We start from the raw sequence: 12,778 nt of genomic DNA, 5'->3' as shown, positions 1-12,778 counted from the left end.
CTCAAAAGCAAAGAAGCAAACAAGCAAAAAAATCTGTACATGAGTTGGGCATGGCTATTTGGGAGGTTGAGGTGGGAGGATCACTTGAGGCCGGGAGTTCAAGGTTACGTGAGTTATGATTGCACCACTGTACTCCAACCTGGGCAACATAGCAAGACCTCATCTCTAAAAAATAAATTAGTAATTTGAAAGCCTCAAAATAGTGCTTCACGCCTGTAATCTTAGAGCTTTGGAAGGCCAAGGGAGGAGGCTCCCTTGAGCCTGGAGTTCAAGGCTGCAGTGAGCTATAATCACACCAACTGCCCTCCAGCCTGGGTGACAGAGTGAGACCCTGTCTCTAAAAAAATAAAAAGTGAAATAGAAGAAAAGCCTGTGCATGAATGTTGATAGCAGCTTTATTCATCATCACCCATGGCTTAAAACAATGGAGTTGTCCCTCAGTGTGTGAATGTGAAACAAACCAGGGTCTTTCCCTACAATGGAATATTCTTCAGCAACAGAAATGAGCATACTATTGAGACAGGCAAGTACTCGGATGAGTCTCAAATGCATGATGCTGCCTGAAAGAGGCCAGACTCAAAAGTCCCCATAGTGTATGATTCCAGTTATATCACATTCTCACAAGGCAAAACTACAGTGTGAGACAGCAGACGGATTCGTGCCTGCCTGCGGCCGGGGGGAGGGGCTGATGACAGAGGGGCAGCTCCAGGGAGCTTCGGGGGGATGCGGCAGCTGTGTCTGATGGCCCTGGTGGCTCCATGAATCTGGACAGGTGTTAAAGTTCATAGAACTGTCCACCTCTCCGGAAGGAAATTTTGCTGTATTTATATAGAGAGACAGACATTTGCAGGGGAAATGGGTCTGTGAGAATCTGGGAATGTGGTTATTTATCCTTGTAAATCCCAGTCATTCCTGCTGAGACAATAGGGTGACCCACTGCACAAACTGCAGCCAGCCCACTTTGCAAAGTTCCTCCCTCCCTCCCTCCCTCCCTCCCTTCTCTCTCTCTCTCTGTCTCTTTCTTTCTTTCTTTGATGGGGTCTTGCTCTGTCACCCAGGCTGGAGTGCAGTGGCACGATCTTGGCTAGCCATAACCTCTGCCTCTTGAGTTCAAGTGATTCTCCTGCCTCAACCTCCCTAGTAGCTGGGATTACAGGCGTGAGCCACTGGGGTTACAGGCGCACGCCACCACTCCCGGCTAATTTTTGTATTTTTAGTAGAGATGGGGTTTTACAATGTTAGCCAGGCTGGTCTCGAACTCCTGACCTCAAATAATCAGCCCACCTCAGCCTCCCAAGTAGCTGGGACTACAGATGCACATCACATGACCAGCTAATTTATTTTTATTTTTATAGAGATGGGGTCTTGCTATGTTGCCCAGGCTGGTCTCAAACTCCCAGGCTCAAGCAATCCTCTTGCTTCAAACTGCCAAGTATCTGGGACTATAGGCATGCTAGCACATCTGGCTAATTTTATTATTTTTCGTTTTGTTGTTGTTGTTGTTGAGGCCACAGTCTTACTATGTTGCCCAGGCAGGTTTCAAACTCCTGGACTTAAGTGATCCTCATGCATCAGCCTCCTAAAATGTTGGGATTATGGGCGTGAGCCACTGCACCCGGCTGGCTATGTGGCTTCTTGTGCCTCACTCTATCTCTAGTGCCCTGCACACAGCCTGGAGCACAGTACGTGCTCAGTAAGTGCTTTCTGAGCGAATGACTGGGAGAAGCAGAAAGCATTCCGAGGGAGGCGTGGGCAATTGTTAATCGCTGAATCTTCCAGTTTCCGCATGCCCCCTCCTTTCTCCCCTCCTTCTCTCCCTAACTCTTCCAGATTGTGCATGAAATTTCTAGATTGTGCTCTGCCCAGCCCAGGCTGCACATTCAGAATTCATCTGAATTGAACCTGAGAGGTGGAGGTTGTACTGAGCTGAGGTGGCACCACCGCACTCCAGCCGGGGCGACAGAGCCAGACTGTGCGAACTCCAGCCTGGGCGACAGAGCCAGACTGTGCGCACTCCAGCCGGGGCGACAGAGCCAGACTGTGTGCACTCCAGCCGGGGCGACAGAGCCAGACTGTGCGCACTCCAGTCTGGGCGACAGAGCCAGACTGTGTCTCAAAAACAAACAAACAAATAAGCAAAAACCACAAAAAGCCTATACGTGAGCTAAGCAAGGCTGAGTGTGGTTGCTCACACCTGTAATCCCAGTGCCTCAAGAGGGTGAGGCTGGAGGAATGGCTTGAGGTCAGGAGTTTGAGACCAGCCTGGGCAACATACTGAGATCTCATCTATAAAAAAATAAATAGGCCAAGTGTGGTGGCACGTGCCTGTAATCCCAGCTACTCAGGAGGCTGAGGCATGAGAATCACTTGGACCCAGGAGGTGGAGGTTGCAGTGAGGCTGGGATTGTGCCACAACACTCCAGCCTGGGTGACAGAGCTAGACTCCATCTCAAAAAAAAAAGACAAAAAAAAGTAAACTTGAAAACAGGAGAGAGAACATGCCAGCAGGAGCCCATTGCCCAGGATGCAGCAGGAACGTTGTGGTTAGATCCTCCCCAGCAACAAAAGAAAACCATCACCCAACTGGTTTCCACAGAGGAAACCATTTCCTTTGTGGCTGTGAACCAATGAGCTACAACTTTCTTTTGTGGCTCAAAACCACAGAAAAGGTTCCTATTGTGGGGTTCCCCACCACCACCACACTGTTAAGTTTTTCTCATGGGTTCTGGGAGCAAATACGGTAGCTTCGGTCACTGAGGTCTGGCTCTACTTCCCTCGAGACCTCTCCTCTCCTTTCTCTGCATGACAGTGCTCCCCTGAGACTCTCTTCTTTCCCCATGCCACCTTTTGCACCCTGGGGTGGCCTTGTCTTAGTTTGGGTTCCCTGGAAGCCATCACTGAGACAAGGATTTAGTAAAAGCACTTTGGGAGGTGGTGATGCCGGGAAGTACCAGTTGGGAAGAGGGGATGTGTGTGAGTTTGCTAAGGCTGTCAGGTCCAAGCACCACAGCCAGGGCAGCTTATACGACAGGGCGTCGCACAGTTCTGGAGGGTGGATCTACAACAACAAGGTGTCAGCTGGGCGGTTCTTTCTGAGGTCTCTCTCCTTGGCTCAGAGCCAGTTAGTTGCCTTGTTACTGTGTCTTCACACAGTATTCCTTTCATGCCTGTCTCTGTGCCCATACCTCCTCATCTTTTCTCTTTGTTTTTTTTTTCTTTTGAGATGGAGTTTCGCTCTTGTTACCCAGGCTGGAGTGCAATGGCGTGATCTCGGCTCACCGCAACCTCCACCTCCTGGGTTCAAGCAATTCTCCTGTCTCAGCCTCCCGAGTAGCTGGGATTACAGGCACGCACCACCATGCCCAGCTAATTTTTTGTATTTTTAGTAGAGACGGGGTTTCACCATGTTGACCAGGATGGTCTCGATCTGTTGACCTCATGACCCACCCGCCTCGGCCTCCCAAAGTGCTGGGATTACAGGCGTGAGCCACTGCGCCCGGCCCTCTCTTTGTTTTTTTGAGATGGAGTTTCACTCTTGTTGCCCAGGCTGGAGTGAAATGGCATGATCTCGGCTCACCACAACCTCCGCTTCCCAGGTTCAAGCAATTCTCCTGCCTCAGCCTCCCAAGTAGCAGGGATAACAGGCATGCACCACCACACCCAGCTAATTTTGTATGTTTACTAGAAACAGGGGTTTCTCCGTGTTGGTCAGGCTGGTCTCAAACTCTCATCCTCAGTTGATCCACTCACCTTGGCCTCCCAAAGTGCTGGGATTACTGGTGTGAGCCACTGTGCCCAGCCTTTGTGTTTTTTGTTTGTTTTGGAGACAGAGTCTTCCTCTGTCACACAGACTGGAGTGCAGTGGCACAATCTCCGTTCACTGCAACCTCTGCCTTCCAGGTTCAAACAATTCTCATGCCTCAGCCTCCCGAATAGCTGGGATACAGGCATGTGCCACCATGCCCAGTTAATTTTTGTATTTGTAGTAGAGATGGGGTTTCACTACACTGGCCAGGCTGGTCTCGAACTCCTGACCTCAAGTGATCCACCTGCCTCAGCCTCCCAAAGTGCTGGGATTGCAGTCCTGAGACACTGTGCCCAGCTACTGTGCCCAGCCAGGCTGATTTTTAATTTTTTTTTTTTTTTGAGATGAGGGTTTTTTTGTTTTTTGTTTTTTTTTTTTGAGACAGGATCTTGCTCTGTTGTCCAGGCTGTAGTGCAGTAGTGTGAACATGGCTCACTGCAGCCTTTCTCTCCTAGGGTCAAGCAATCCTCCCACCTCAGCCTCCTGACTAGCTGGGACCACAGGTGCATGCCACGACATCTGGCTAATTTTTAAATTTTTTGTAGAAATGGGGTATTGTGGCCAGGCACAGTGGCTCACACCTGTGATCCCGGCACTTTAGGAGGCTGAGGTGGGCGGATCATCTTAGGTCAGAAGTTCAAGACCAGCCTGGCCAACATGGGGAAACCTTGTCTCTACCAAAAATACAAAAATTAGCAGGGCATGGTGGCATGTTCCTGTAGTCCCAGCTACTTGGGAGGCTGAGGCAGGAGAATGGCTTGAACCTGGGAGGTGGAGGCTAAGGCAGGAGAATCATTTGAACCTGGGAGGCATAGGTTGCAGCGAGCCTAGATCATGCAACTGCACTCCAGCTTGGGTGAGAGAGCAAGACTGTGCCTAAAAAAAAAAAAAAAAAAGAAAGGAAAGCAAAGAAAAGAAATGGGGTCTTGCTATGTGGCCCATGCTGGTCTTAAACTCCTGGTTTCAAGTGATCCTCCCATCTCAGCCTCCTACATAGCTGGGACCACAGGCATAAAAAAACACACCTGGCTAGATAACATTATTTTTTTCTTTTTTACAAAATAGAGACAGGATCTTGCTATGTTGCTCAGGCTGGTCTTAACCTCCTGGTCCCAAGAAGTCCTCCCATCTCAGCCTCCTAAAGCATTGGGATTACAGGCGTGAGTCACTGTGCCTGGTCTAAATCAGTAAGACTGTGAGTAAGCAGGTTGCCCTTTATAAGTAGGTAGACCTGGCCGGGTGCAGTGGCTCAGGCCTGTAATCCCAGCACTTTGAGAGGCCAAGGCAGGTGGGTCATTTGAGGTCAGGTGTTCAAGACCAGCCTGGCCAACATGGTGAAACCCCATCTCTACAGAAAAATAAAAAAAAATTAGCCAGGTGTGGTGGCATGCGCCTGTAATCTCAACTACTCGGGAGACTGAGGCATGAGAATCACTTGAACCCAGGAGGTAGGTTGCAAAGAGCCAAGATCGTACCACAGTGCTCCAGCCTGGGCGACAGAGTAAGACTCTGTCAAAAAAAAAAAAAAAAAAAAGAGAGAGAGAGAGAAGAACCATTGAAAATATTTAAAATAATGTATCACTATTAGTTCCAATGCCAGATGTCTTGGGGGGACCTAATTCTACTGTTTGTTTTTTCTGCTGATTCTCACTCATGGTGGCCTATGTTCTTGTATGTTTTATGATTTTGACTGTGATCAAACAGTCAAGAATCCTGAGGGCCCTGACTGAGGGTCTGTTTTTTCAGGGAAGATTCGCTCTTACTTCTTCCAGGAATCCCAGGGACTACTTTCATTTGATTTCCTAGAATGGAGTTCCCAGAAGATCCCCTAAGGGGAGTCAGAGCCTCAGAAACTTCCCTTCCGCTGTGTCCCTTGGAGATTTCTCTAACTTTTTTGTAAACTTAGCTGGTCACTTATAAGCATGCTTGCTGTATTTCATTCAGCATTTTTGTTGCTATTGTCTTAGAGATAGGGTCTTACTCTGTCCCCCAGGCTGGAGAGCAGTGGCATAATCATAGCTCACTGCAGCCTCAAACTCCTGGGCTCAAGCGATCCTCCCTCCTCAGCCTCTCAAGTAGCAGGGACTACAGATATGTGCCACCACACCTGGTTAATTATTTATTTTTATTTTTGAGACAGAGTCTCGCTCTGTCACCCAGCCAGGAGTACAATGGCATGATCTCGGCTTGCTGCAACCTCTGTCTCCCAGGTTCAAGTGATTCTCCTGCCTCAGCCTCCTGAGTAGCTGGGATTACAGGCCCACGCCACCACACCCAGCTAATTTTTGTATTTTTAGTAGAGATGGGGTTTCACCATGTTGGCCAGGCTGGTCTCAAACTCCTGACCTCAAGTGATTCGTCCATCTTGGCCTCCCAAAATGCTGGGATTACAAATGTGAGTCACCGCACCTGGTCCAAGTTTACTCTTTCTAAAAATAATTTATCTGGGGTCTGCTCTGTCGCCTAGGCTGGACGCAGTGGTATGATTATAGCTCACTGTACCCTTGAGATCCTGGGTTCAAATGATCCTCCTGCTTCAGCCTCCTGAGCAGCTGGGACTACAGGTGTCCACCACCCTGCCTCACTAATTAAAAATTTTTTTATATATATGGAGTCTTGCTATGTTGCCCAGACTGGTCTTGAACTTCTGGCCTCAAACAATCATATTGCTTCCAATACAACCGGCCAAGGTTTACTTTTTCCTTGTTTTTTTTTGAGATGGAGTATTGCTCTTGTCACCCAGGCTAGAGTGCAGTGGCACGATCTCGGCTCACTGCAACCTCTGCCTCCTGGGTTCAAGTGATTCTCTTGCCTCAGCCTCCCAAGTAGCTGGGACTACAGGCATGTGCCACCACGCCCAGCTAATTTTTTTTGTATTTTTAATAGAGACAAGGTTTCACCCTATTGGCCGGGCTGGTCTTGAACTCCTGACCTCAAGTGATCCACCCACCTCAAGTGATTCACTCCCAAAGTGCTGGGATTATAGGCATGAGCCACCGCACCTGGCCTCCAGGTTTACTTTTCTTTTTTCTTTTTTTTTTTTTTGAGACAGAGTTTCACTCTTGTTGCCCAGGCTGGAGTGCAATGGTTCCATCTGAGCTCACTGCAACCTCTGCCTCCCAGGTTTAAGCAATTCTCTTGCCTCAGACTCCTGAGCAGCTGGGATTACAGGCATGTGCCACCACCCCTGGCTAATTTTGTATTTTTTTTTAGTAGAGACAGGGTTTCTCCATCTTGGTGAGGCTGATCATGAACTCCTGATCTCAGGTGATCCACCACCTCAGCCTCCCAAAGTGCTAGGATTACAGGTGTGAGCCATTGAGATTGGCCAGGTTCTCTCTTTTTTTTTTTGAGATGGAGTTTTGCTCTTGTTGCCCAGGCTGGAATACAGTGGCGCAATCTCAGCTCACCGCAACCTCTGCCTCCCGGGTTCAAGGGATTCTCCTGCCTCGGCCTCCTGAGTAGCTGGGATTACAGGCATGCGCCACCATGCCCAGCTAATTTTGTATTTTTAGTAGAGATGGGGTTTCACCATGTTGGCCAGTCTGGTCTCAAACTCCTGACCTCAGGTGATCCATCCACTTTGGCCTCCCAAAGTGCTGGGATTACAGGCGTGAGCCACTGCACCCAGCCGTATGTGTAACCTCTTGAGAAGCTGTCAGACTGTTTTCCAAAGCTGCTACCCCAGTTGACATTCCTACCAGCGGGGTAATTCTGATTTTTTTGTGTCCTTGTGTGAAAACACTTCTTGAACCAATTTTACCTATAAGGCTCAGTGACAGGCCCAAGGTGGCACAGCTACTGAGACGCAGAGCTGGGGCAGGTACTCAGGACTTTAGACTTCAGACTCCAGACATCAGGATTTCCTCATTTCATTGAGGCTTTAATGAAGACTTTATGGGTCTTTACTGAGCTCCTATTACATACGAAGCACTGAAGACACACAGTGAACAAATCAATGTAGAAAAGACTCAGATTGCTTAAATAATAATAATAAAAGGCCAATTCCCAGTGCAGTGGCATGCACCTATAATCCCAGCACTTTGGGAGGTCAAGGCGGGATGATCGCTGGAGCCCAGGAGTTTGAGAATATGTCAGACTCATGGTGAGTCTGGGAAACATGGTGACACCCCATCTTTACAAAACAAAACAAACAAACAAAAAACCTCTAAAAATTAGCTGGGCATGGTGGCACATGCCTGTAGTCCCAGCTACTCAGGAGGCTGAGGTGGGAGGATCACTTGAGCCTGGGGAGGTTGAGGCTGTAGTGAGCCAGGATCACGCCACTGCATTCCAGCCTCAGCAACACACTGAGACCCTGCCTAAATAAAAAGAAAAAAAAAAAAAAAAAAAGAGGTAGACAGATCACCTGAGGTTGGGAGTTCGAGACCAGCCTGACCAACATGGAGAAACCCCCGTGTCTACCAAAAATACAAAATTAGCCGGGTGTGGTGGCACATGCCTGTAATCCCAGCTACTTGGGAGGCTGAGGCAGGAGAATCACTTGAATCTGGGAGGCAGAGGTTGTGGCAGAGGTGAGCCGAGATCATGCTACTGCACTCCAGCCTGGGCGACAGAGCGAGACTGTTTCAAAAAAGAAGAAATTCATACACCAACTCTTCCAGATCTTCTAAAAGAGAAAGAGAAGCACAGAACATAGCGTGGACCCGGCCTGCGAGAATTCCTGAGCTGGGTGGGTTGTTTTCCGTGAACCATGAGGGCCTGGCTAAGTTTCAGGTCAGAGCTGTTTTCTTTCCCCCAAATTATCTCTCATTTGCCCTGGTCCAAGTTGAGATCCTGGTTCCCAGTGTCCTCCCACCCTTCCCGCCAGGCTCAGCAAGGGGCATCTGCTGAGACAGCAGGTAAACCCTCCGAAGGATGCAGAGTCCGGGTGTGGTGGCCAAGATGGGTGGATCGCTTGAGTCTGGGAGTTTGAGACCAGCCTGGCCAACGTGGTGAAACACTGTCTCTATTAAAAACTCTGGGAGTTTGAGCCTGCAGTGAACTATGACTGCACAACTGCACTTCAGCCTGGGAGACGTAGAGAGACGCTGTGTCAAAAAAAAAAAAAAAAAAAAAAAACAGGGAAAAGAAAAAGCTCAAAGCAAAGGCCAAAATCAGTCTTTTTTTTTTTTTTTTTTCCGAGTCAGGAGTCTTATTCTGTCGCCCAGGCTGGAGTGCAATGGCGCAATCTCGGCTCACTGCAACCTCCGCCTCCTGGGTTCAGGCGATTTTCCTGCCTCAGTCTCCCGAGTAGCTGGGATTACAGCATTGCCCACCAATGCTGGCACTTTTGTGGATTATCTTCTTGCCATTGTTCTCTTTAGAACAGGTACCTGTGTGAGTTTTTAGAAGAGATGGAATTGTACTGAATGCACAACACTGGGAATTGCCGTGTCCACCAGCACCACATTGGGACGGCTTTTCCACACCATTGAACGTCCAGGGCTGCGGTGGATTCACAATGTGATTGTACATAAATGCTATGAGGGAAAAGACAAGACAGGTGTGTCCCAAAATACGGTGTTTAAGACTGAGGCCCTGAGTTCAAATGTTGCCTCTACGCCTTGCTGTCTCTGACTTTGGATTTTCTTTTCTTTCTTTCTTTCTTTTTTATTTGTTTTTGAGACAGAGTCTCACTGTGTCTCCCAGGCTGGAGTGCAGTGGTGGGATCTCGGCTCACTGCAACCTCCGCCTCCCAGGTTCAAGCGATTCTCCTGCCTCAGCCTCTTGAGTGGCTGGGATTACAGGTGCACACCACCACTCCCGGCTGTTGAGAAATGCTGACTGTATGATAAAATTATATTGTTTTCTGAGAAGAACGATGGCAAGGAAAACCTGGCCGCCCTCCAGCCCCCGCCCCCTGTCAAGTGGAACACTGCTTGGGGCATTCTAAAGTAGCAAAACGGTGTATGTATATCACACACGGGTTAAAACAATTCTTTAAGCACAGGATAGGTGACCCTGCGCCCGGGCTCCCTTGTGGAGAATACTCCCTAGTTTGTCCTTGATCTGTGGTAAGCAGGCACCCGCTGCCTTCCTGGTTGATCTTGGTTCTATGAGCAAACACAGGACACCTGTTGTTGATAATAATCACCTGTTCAGAGAGAGTAGCTACATGGGTCAGTGTCTGCTCCAGGCCCTCAGCCCGGAATGCTGTCAGCCCTGAGGTTCTCAGCTCAGAAGGCTGTTTGTCCCCGGACAGTCCCACTTTGCTGTTCTATCTGGGTGTCTGCTCCTTAATACCTTCAGCGCCACCTGGGTGGGGGTCTGTACAGCCAACTGGTCTTGGTACCCGGCTAATTTTGTATTTTTAGTAGAGACACGGTTTCTCCATGTTGGTCAGGCTGGTCTTGAACTCCCAACCTCAAATGATCCACCTGCCTCGGCCTTCCAAAGTGCTGGGATTACAGGCGTGAGCCACCGCGCCCGGCCTGGAGTACGGTGGTACAAACAGGGCTCATTGCTGCCTCCACCTCCTGGGCTCAAGTGATCCTCCTACTTCAGACTCTCAAGTAGCCGAGACTATATAGGTGCATGCCATGATACCCAGCTAATTGTCTTTTTTGTAGAGACCGGGTCTTGCTATGTTGCCCAGGCTCGTCTTGAATACCTGAGCTCAAGTGATCCTTCCACCTCGGCTTTCCAAAGTGCTGGGATTACAGGCATGAGCCACCATGCCCAGCCTGTGCCGTTATTACTATTATGATTATTTTTGGCTATAAGTTTAATGCAAAATATCCTCTCCAATTTTATTGAGGTGGCTGACCTCGTCCATAACCAAATCCGCCTCTAAACTGGAATTCGGTTGCTGACTCAGCCCCAGCCTCGTCTTTCTTGTGGGCTCCAGGGGGCATGGCACTCTGCCTGTGGGTATCTCTGTCGGCTTCCCCTCTTGAGTCTTGCAGGTCACTCACCTCCAGACCTTTAGGCCGAGGCCTGCCAGTCTCTGGACGTGCTGCAGGCACGATCTCCAGGGGCAGATGAAGGTAATCACGGAGATACTGGATGTCCTCATTGGTAAGGCACCAGCAGACACGTCCCCAGGAAAATGGTTCCTTCACGTAGCCTCGGAACTTGAGAGACTGCACGGCCTTCATGTCATGAAGGTTGGGCACGTTCTTGTCTGCCAGCTCCGGGTGCTTAGGCACGTGGACATCCCTGCTGGCCACCATGACTCCCTCCTTAAAAGGAGCTCACGAGGCCGGGTGCGGTGGCTCACGCCTGTAATCCCAGCACTTTGGGAGGCCGAGGCAGGTGAATCATGAGGTCAGGAGATTGAGACCATCCTGGCCAATAGGGTGAAACCTTATCTCTACTAAAATACAAAAACTTAGCCGGGCGTGGTGGCGCATGCCTGTAGTCCCAGCTACTCAAGGCTGAGGCAGGAGAATTGCTTGAACCCCGGACACGGAAGTTGCAGTGAGCTGAGATACTGTCCCTGCACTCCAGCCTGGCAACAGAGGCTGGAGACTCTGTCTCAAAAAAAAAAAAAAGTTATTGGGAGGCCGAGGTGGGAGGATCACAAGGTCAGGAAATCGAGACCATCCTGACCAACATGGTGAAACCCTGTCTCTACTAAAAAATACAAAAATTAGCTGGGCGTGGTGGCACTTGCCTGTAGTCCCAGCTCGGAAGGCTGAGGCAGGAGAATTGCTTGAACCGGGAGGCGGAGGTTGCAGTGAGCTGAGATTGTGCCACTGCAGCCTGGCAACAGAGCCAGACTTTGTCTCGAAAAAAAGAAAAAAAAAGGTTGTTCATAAATGACAGTCTGGTTCTTGTTAGGCATCAACATCTTGGCGGCTGCAGGGACCAGGGCTGGAAAGGAAGCTACTATTATTTTTATTTTTGAGACAGTCTTGCTCTGTTGCCCAGACTGGAGTGCAGTGGTGTGATCTCGGGTCATTGCAACCTCTGTTTCCTAGGTTCAAGGAATTCTCATGCCTCAGCCTACCGACGTAGCTGGGATTACAGGAGTTTGTCACCATGCCTGGCTAATTTTTTTTGTAATTTTAGTAGAGACAATGTTTCCTCATGTTGGCCATGCTGGTCTGGAACTGCTGGCCTCAAGGAATCTGCCCTCCTTGGCCTCCTAAAGGGTTGGGATTTACAGGTATGAGCCACCGTACCTACCTTCATAATTACTGTTATTTTTTAGATGGAGTCTCGCTCTGTCGTCCAGGCTGCAGTGTGGTGGCACGATCTTGGCTCACTGCAACCTCCGCCTCCCAGGTTTAAGCAATTCTCCTGCCTCAGCCTCCGAAGTAGCTGGGATTACAGGCACCTGCCACCACCCTCAGCTAATTTTTTTGTATTTTTAGCAGAGACGGGGTTTCACTATGTCGGCCAGGCTGGTCTCCAATGCTTGACCTCGTGATCCGCCCGCCTCAGCCTCCAAAGTGCTGGGATTACAGGCCTGAGCCAGTGCATGGGGCCCATTATTACTATTATTGTTGTTAGCGTGGAACCATAAATCACTGAAGAATGCAACCTTCTGGGCCTTTCTCTTTGGGGATATAGATTGAATAACACAGCACCAAGCAGCACCGCCTGCATGTATCTGCATTTTCGCTAATCTCATGGTGACTGGTCTTCTGGGCTGGGGTAGGGTCCTCACCTGGGATCACTACTGAGCTGATTTGGCTTAATCTTGGGCTCTCAGCCTCCAGGGCCTGGTGCCCAGCACTAGGCAATAAGGAATTAATTTGGGTCGGGCGTGGTGGTTCACGAGTGTAATCCCAGCACTTTGGGAGGCCGAAGTGGGCAGATCACTTGAGGCCAGGAGTTCAAGACCAGCCTGGCAACCTTACAAAAACCCATCTTGGGCCAGGCGCGGTGGCTCACGCCTATAATCCCAGCACTTTAGGAGGCCGAGGCAGGTGGATCACGAGGTCAAGAGATCAAGACCATCCTGGTCAACATGGTGAAACCCAGTCTCTACTAAAAATACAAAAATTAGGCCAGGCGTGGTGG

General features: G+C 49.5%; 1 protein-coding gene across 1 annotated transcript; it reads right to left on the bottom strand.

Annotated features, from left to right (window-relative positions):
• Positions 1–10,557: 10,557 nt before the first annotated feature.
• LOC110569330 (small ribosomal subunit protein eS10-like) lies at positions 10,558–11,600 on the bottom strand. The gene is made up of 2 exons (XM_064380718.1): positions 11,563–11,600; positions 10,558–11,002 (listed from the first exon to the last, which is right to left on the bottom strand). Exons 1-2 carry the CDS (start codon positions 11,598–11,600, stop codon positions 10,558–10,560), a joined length of 483 nt encoding a protein of 160 aa, XP_064236788.1.
• Positions 11,601–12,778: the final 1,178 nt, after the last annotated feature.

This window comes from Aotus nancymaae, unplaced genomic scaffold, assembly GCF_030222135.1.
Source record: "Aotus nancymaae isolate 86718 unplaced genomic scaffold, 86718_ANA_hifiasm-v0.15.2.pri h1tg000028l, whole genome shotgun sequence".
NCBI classification, from domain to species: domain Eukaryota; kingdom Metazoa; phylum Chordata; class Mammalia; order Primates; family Aotidae; genus Aotus; species Aotus nancymaae.
Note: the sequence above shows the minus strand (reverse complement) of the source record. Positions and strands in the feature narration are given on the sequence as shown.

What these genes read in the sequence shown, in the direction of transcription:
- LOC110569330 (XM_064380718.1), bottom strand. Translation starts at nt 11,600, where the DNA reads ATGTTGATGCCTAACAAGAACCAGACTGTCATTTATGA. An exon ending in AACCAGACTGTCATTTATGA is followed by an intron (nt 11,003 to 11,562) that starts ACAACCTTTTTT and finishes CCCGGCCTCGTG; the next exon opens with AGCTCCTTTTAAGGAGGGAG.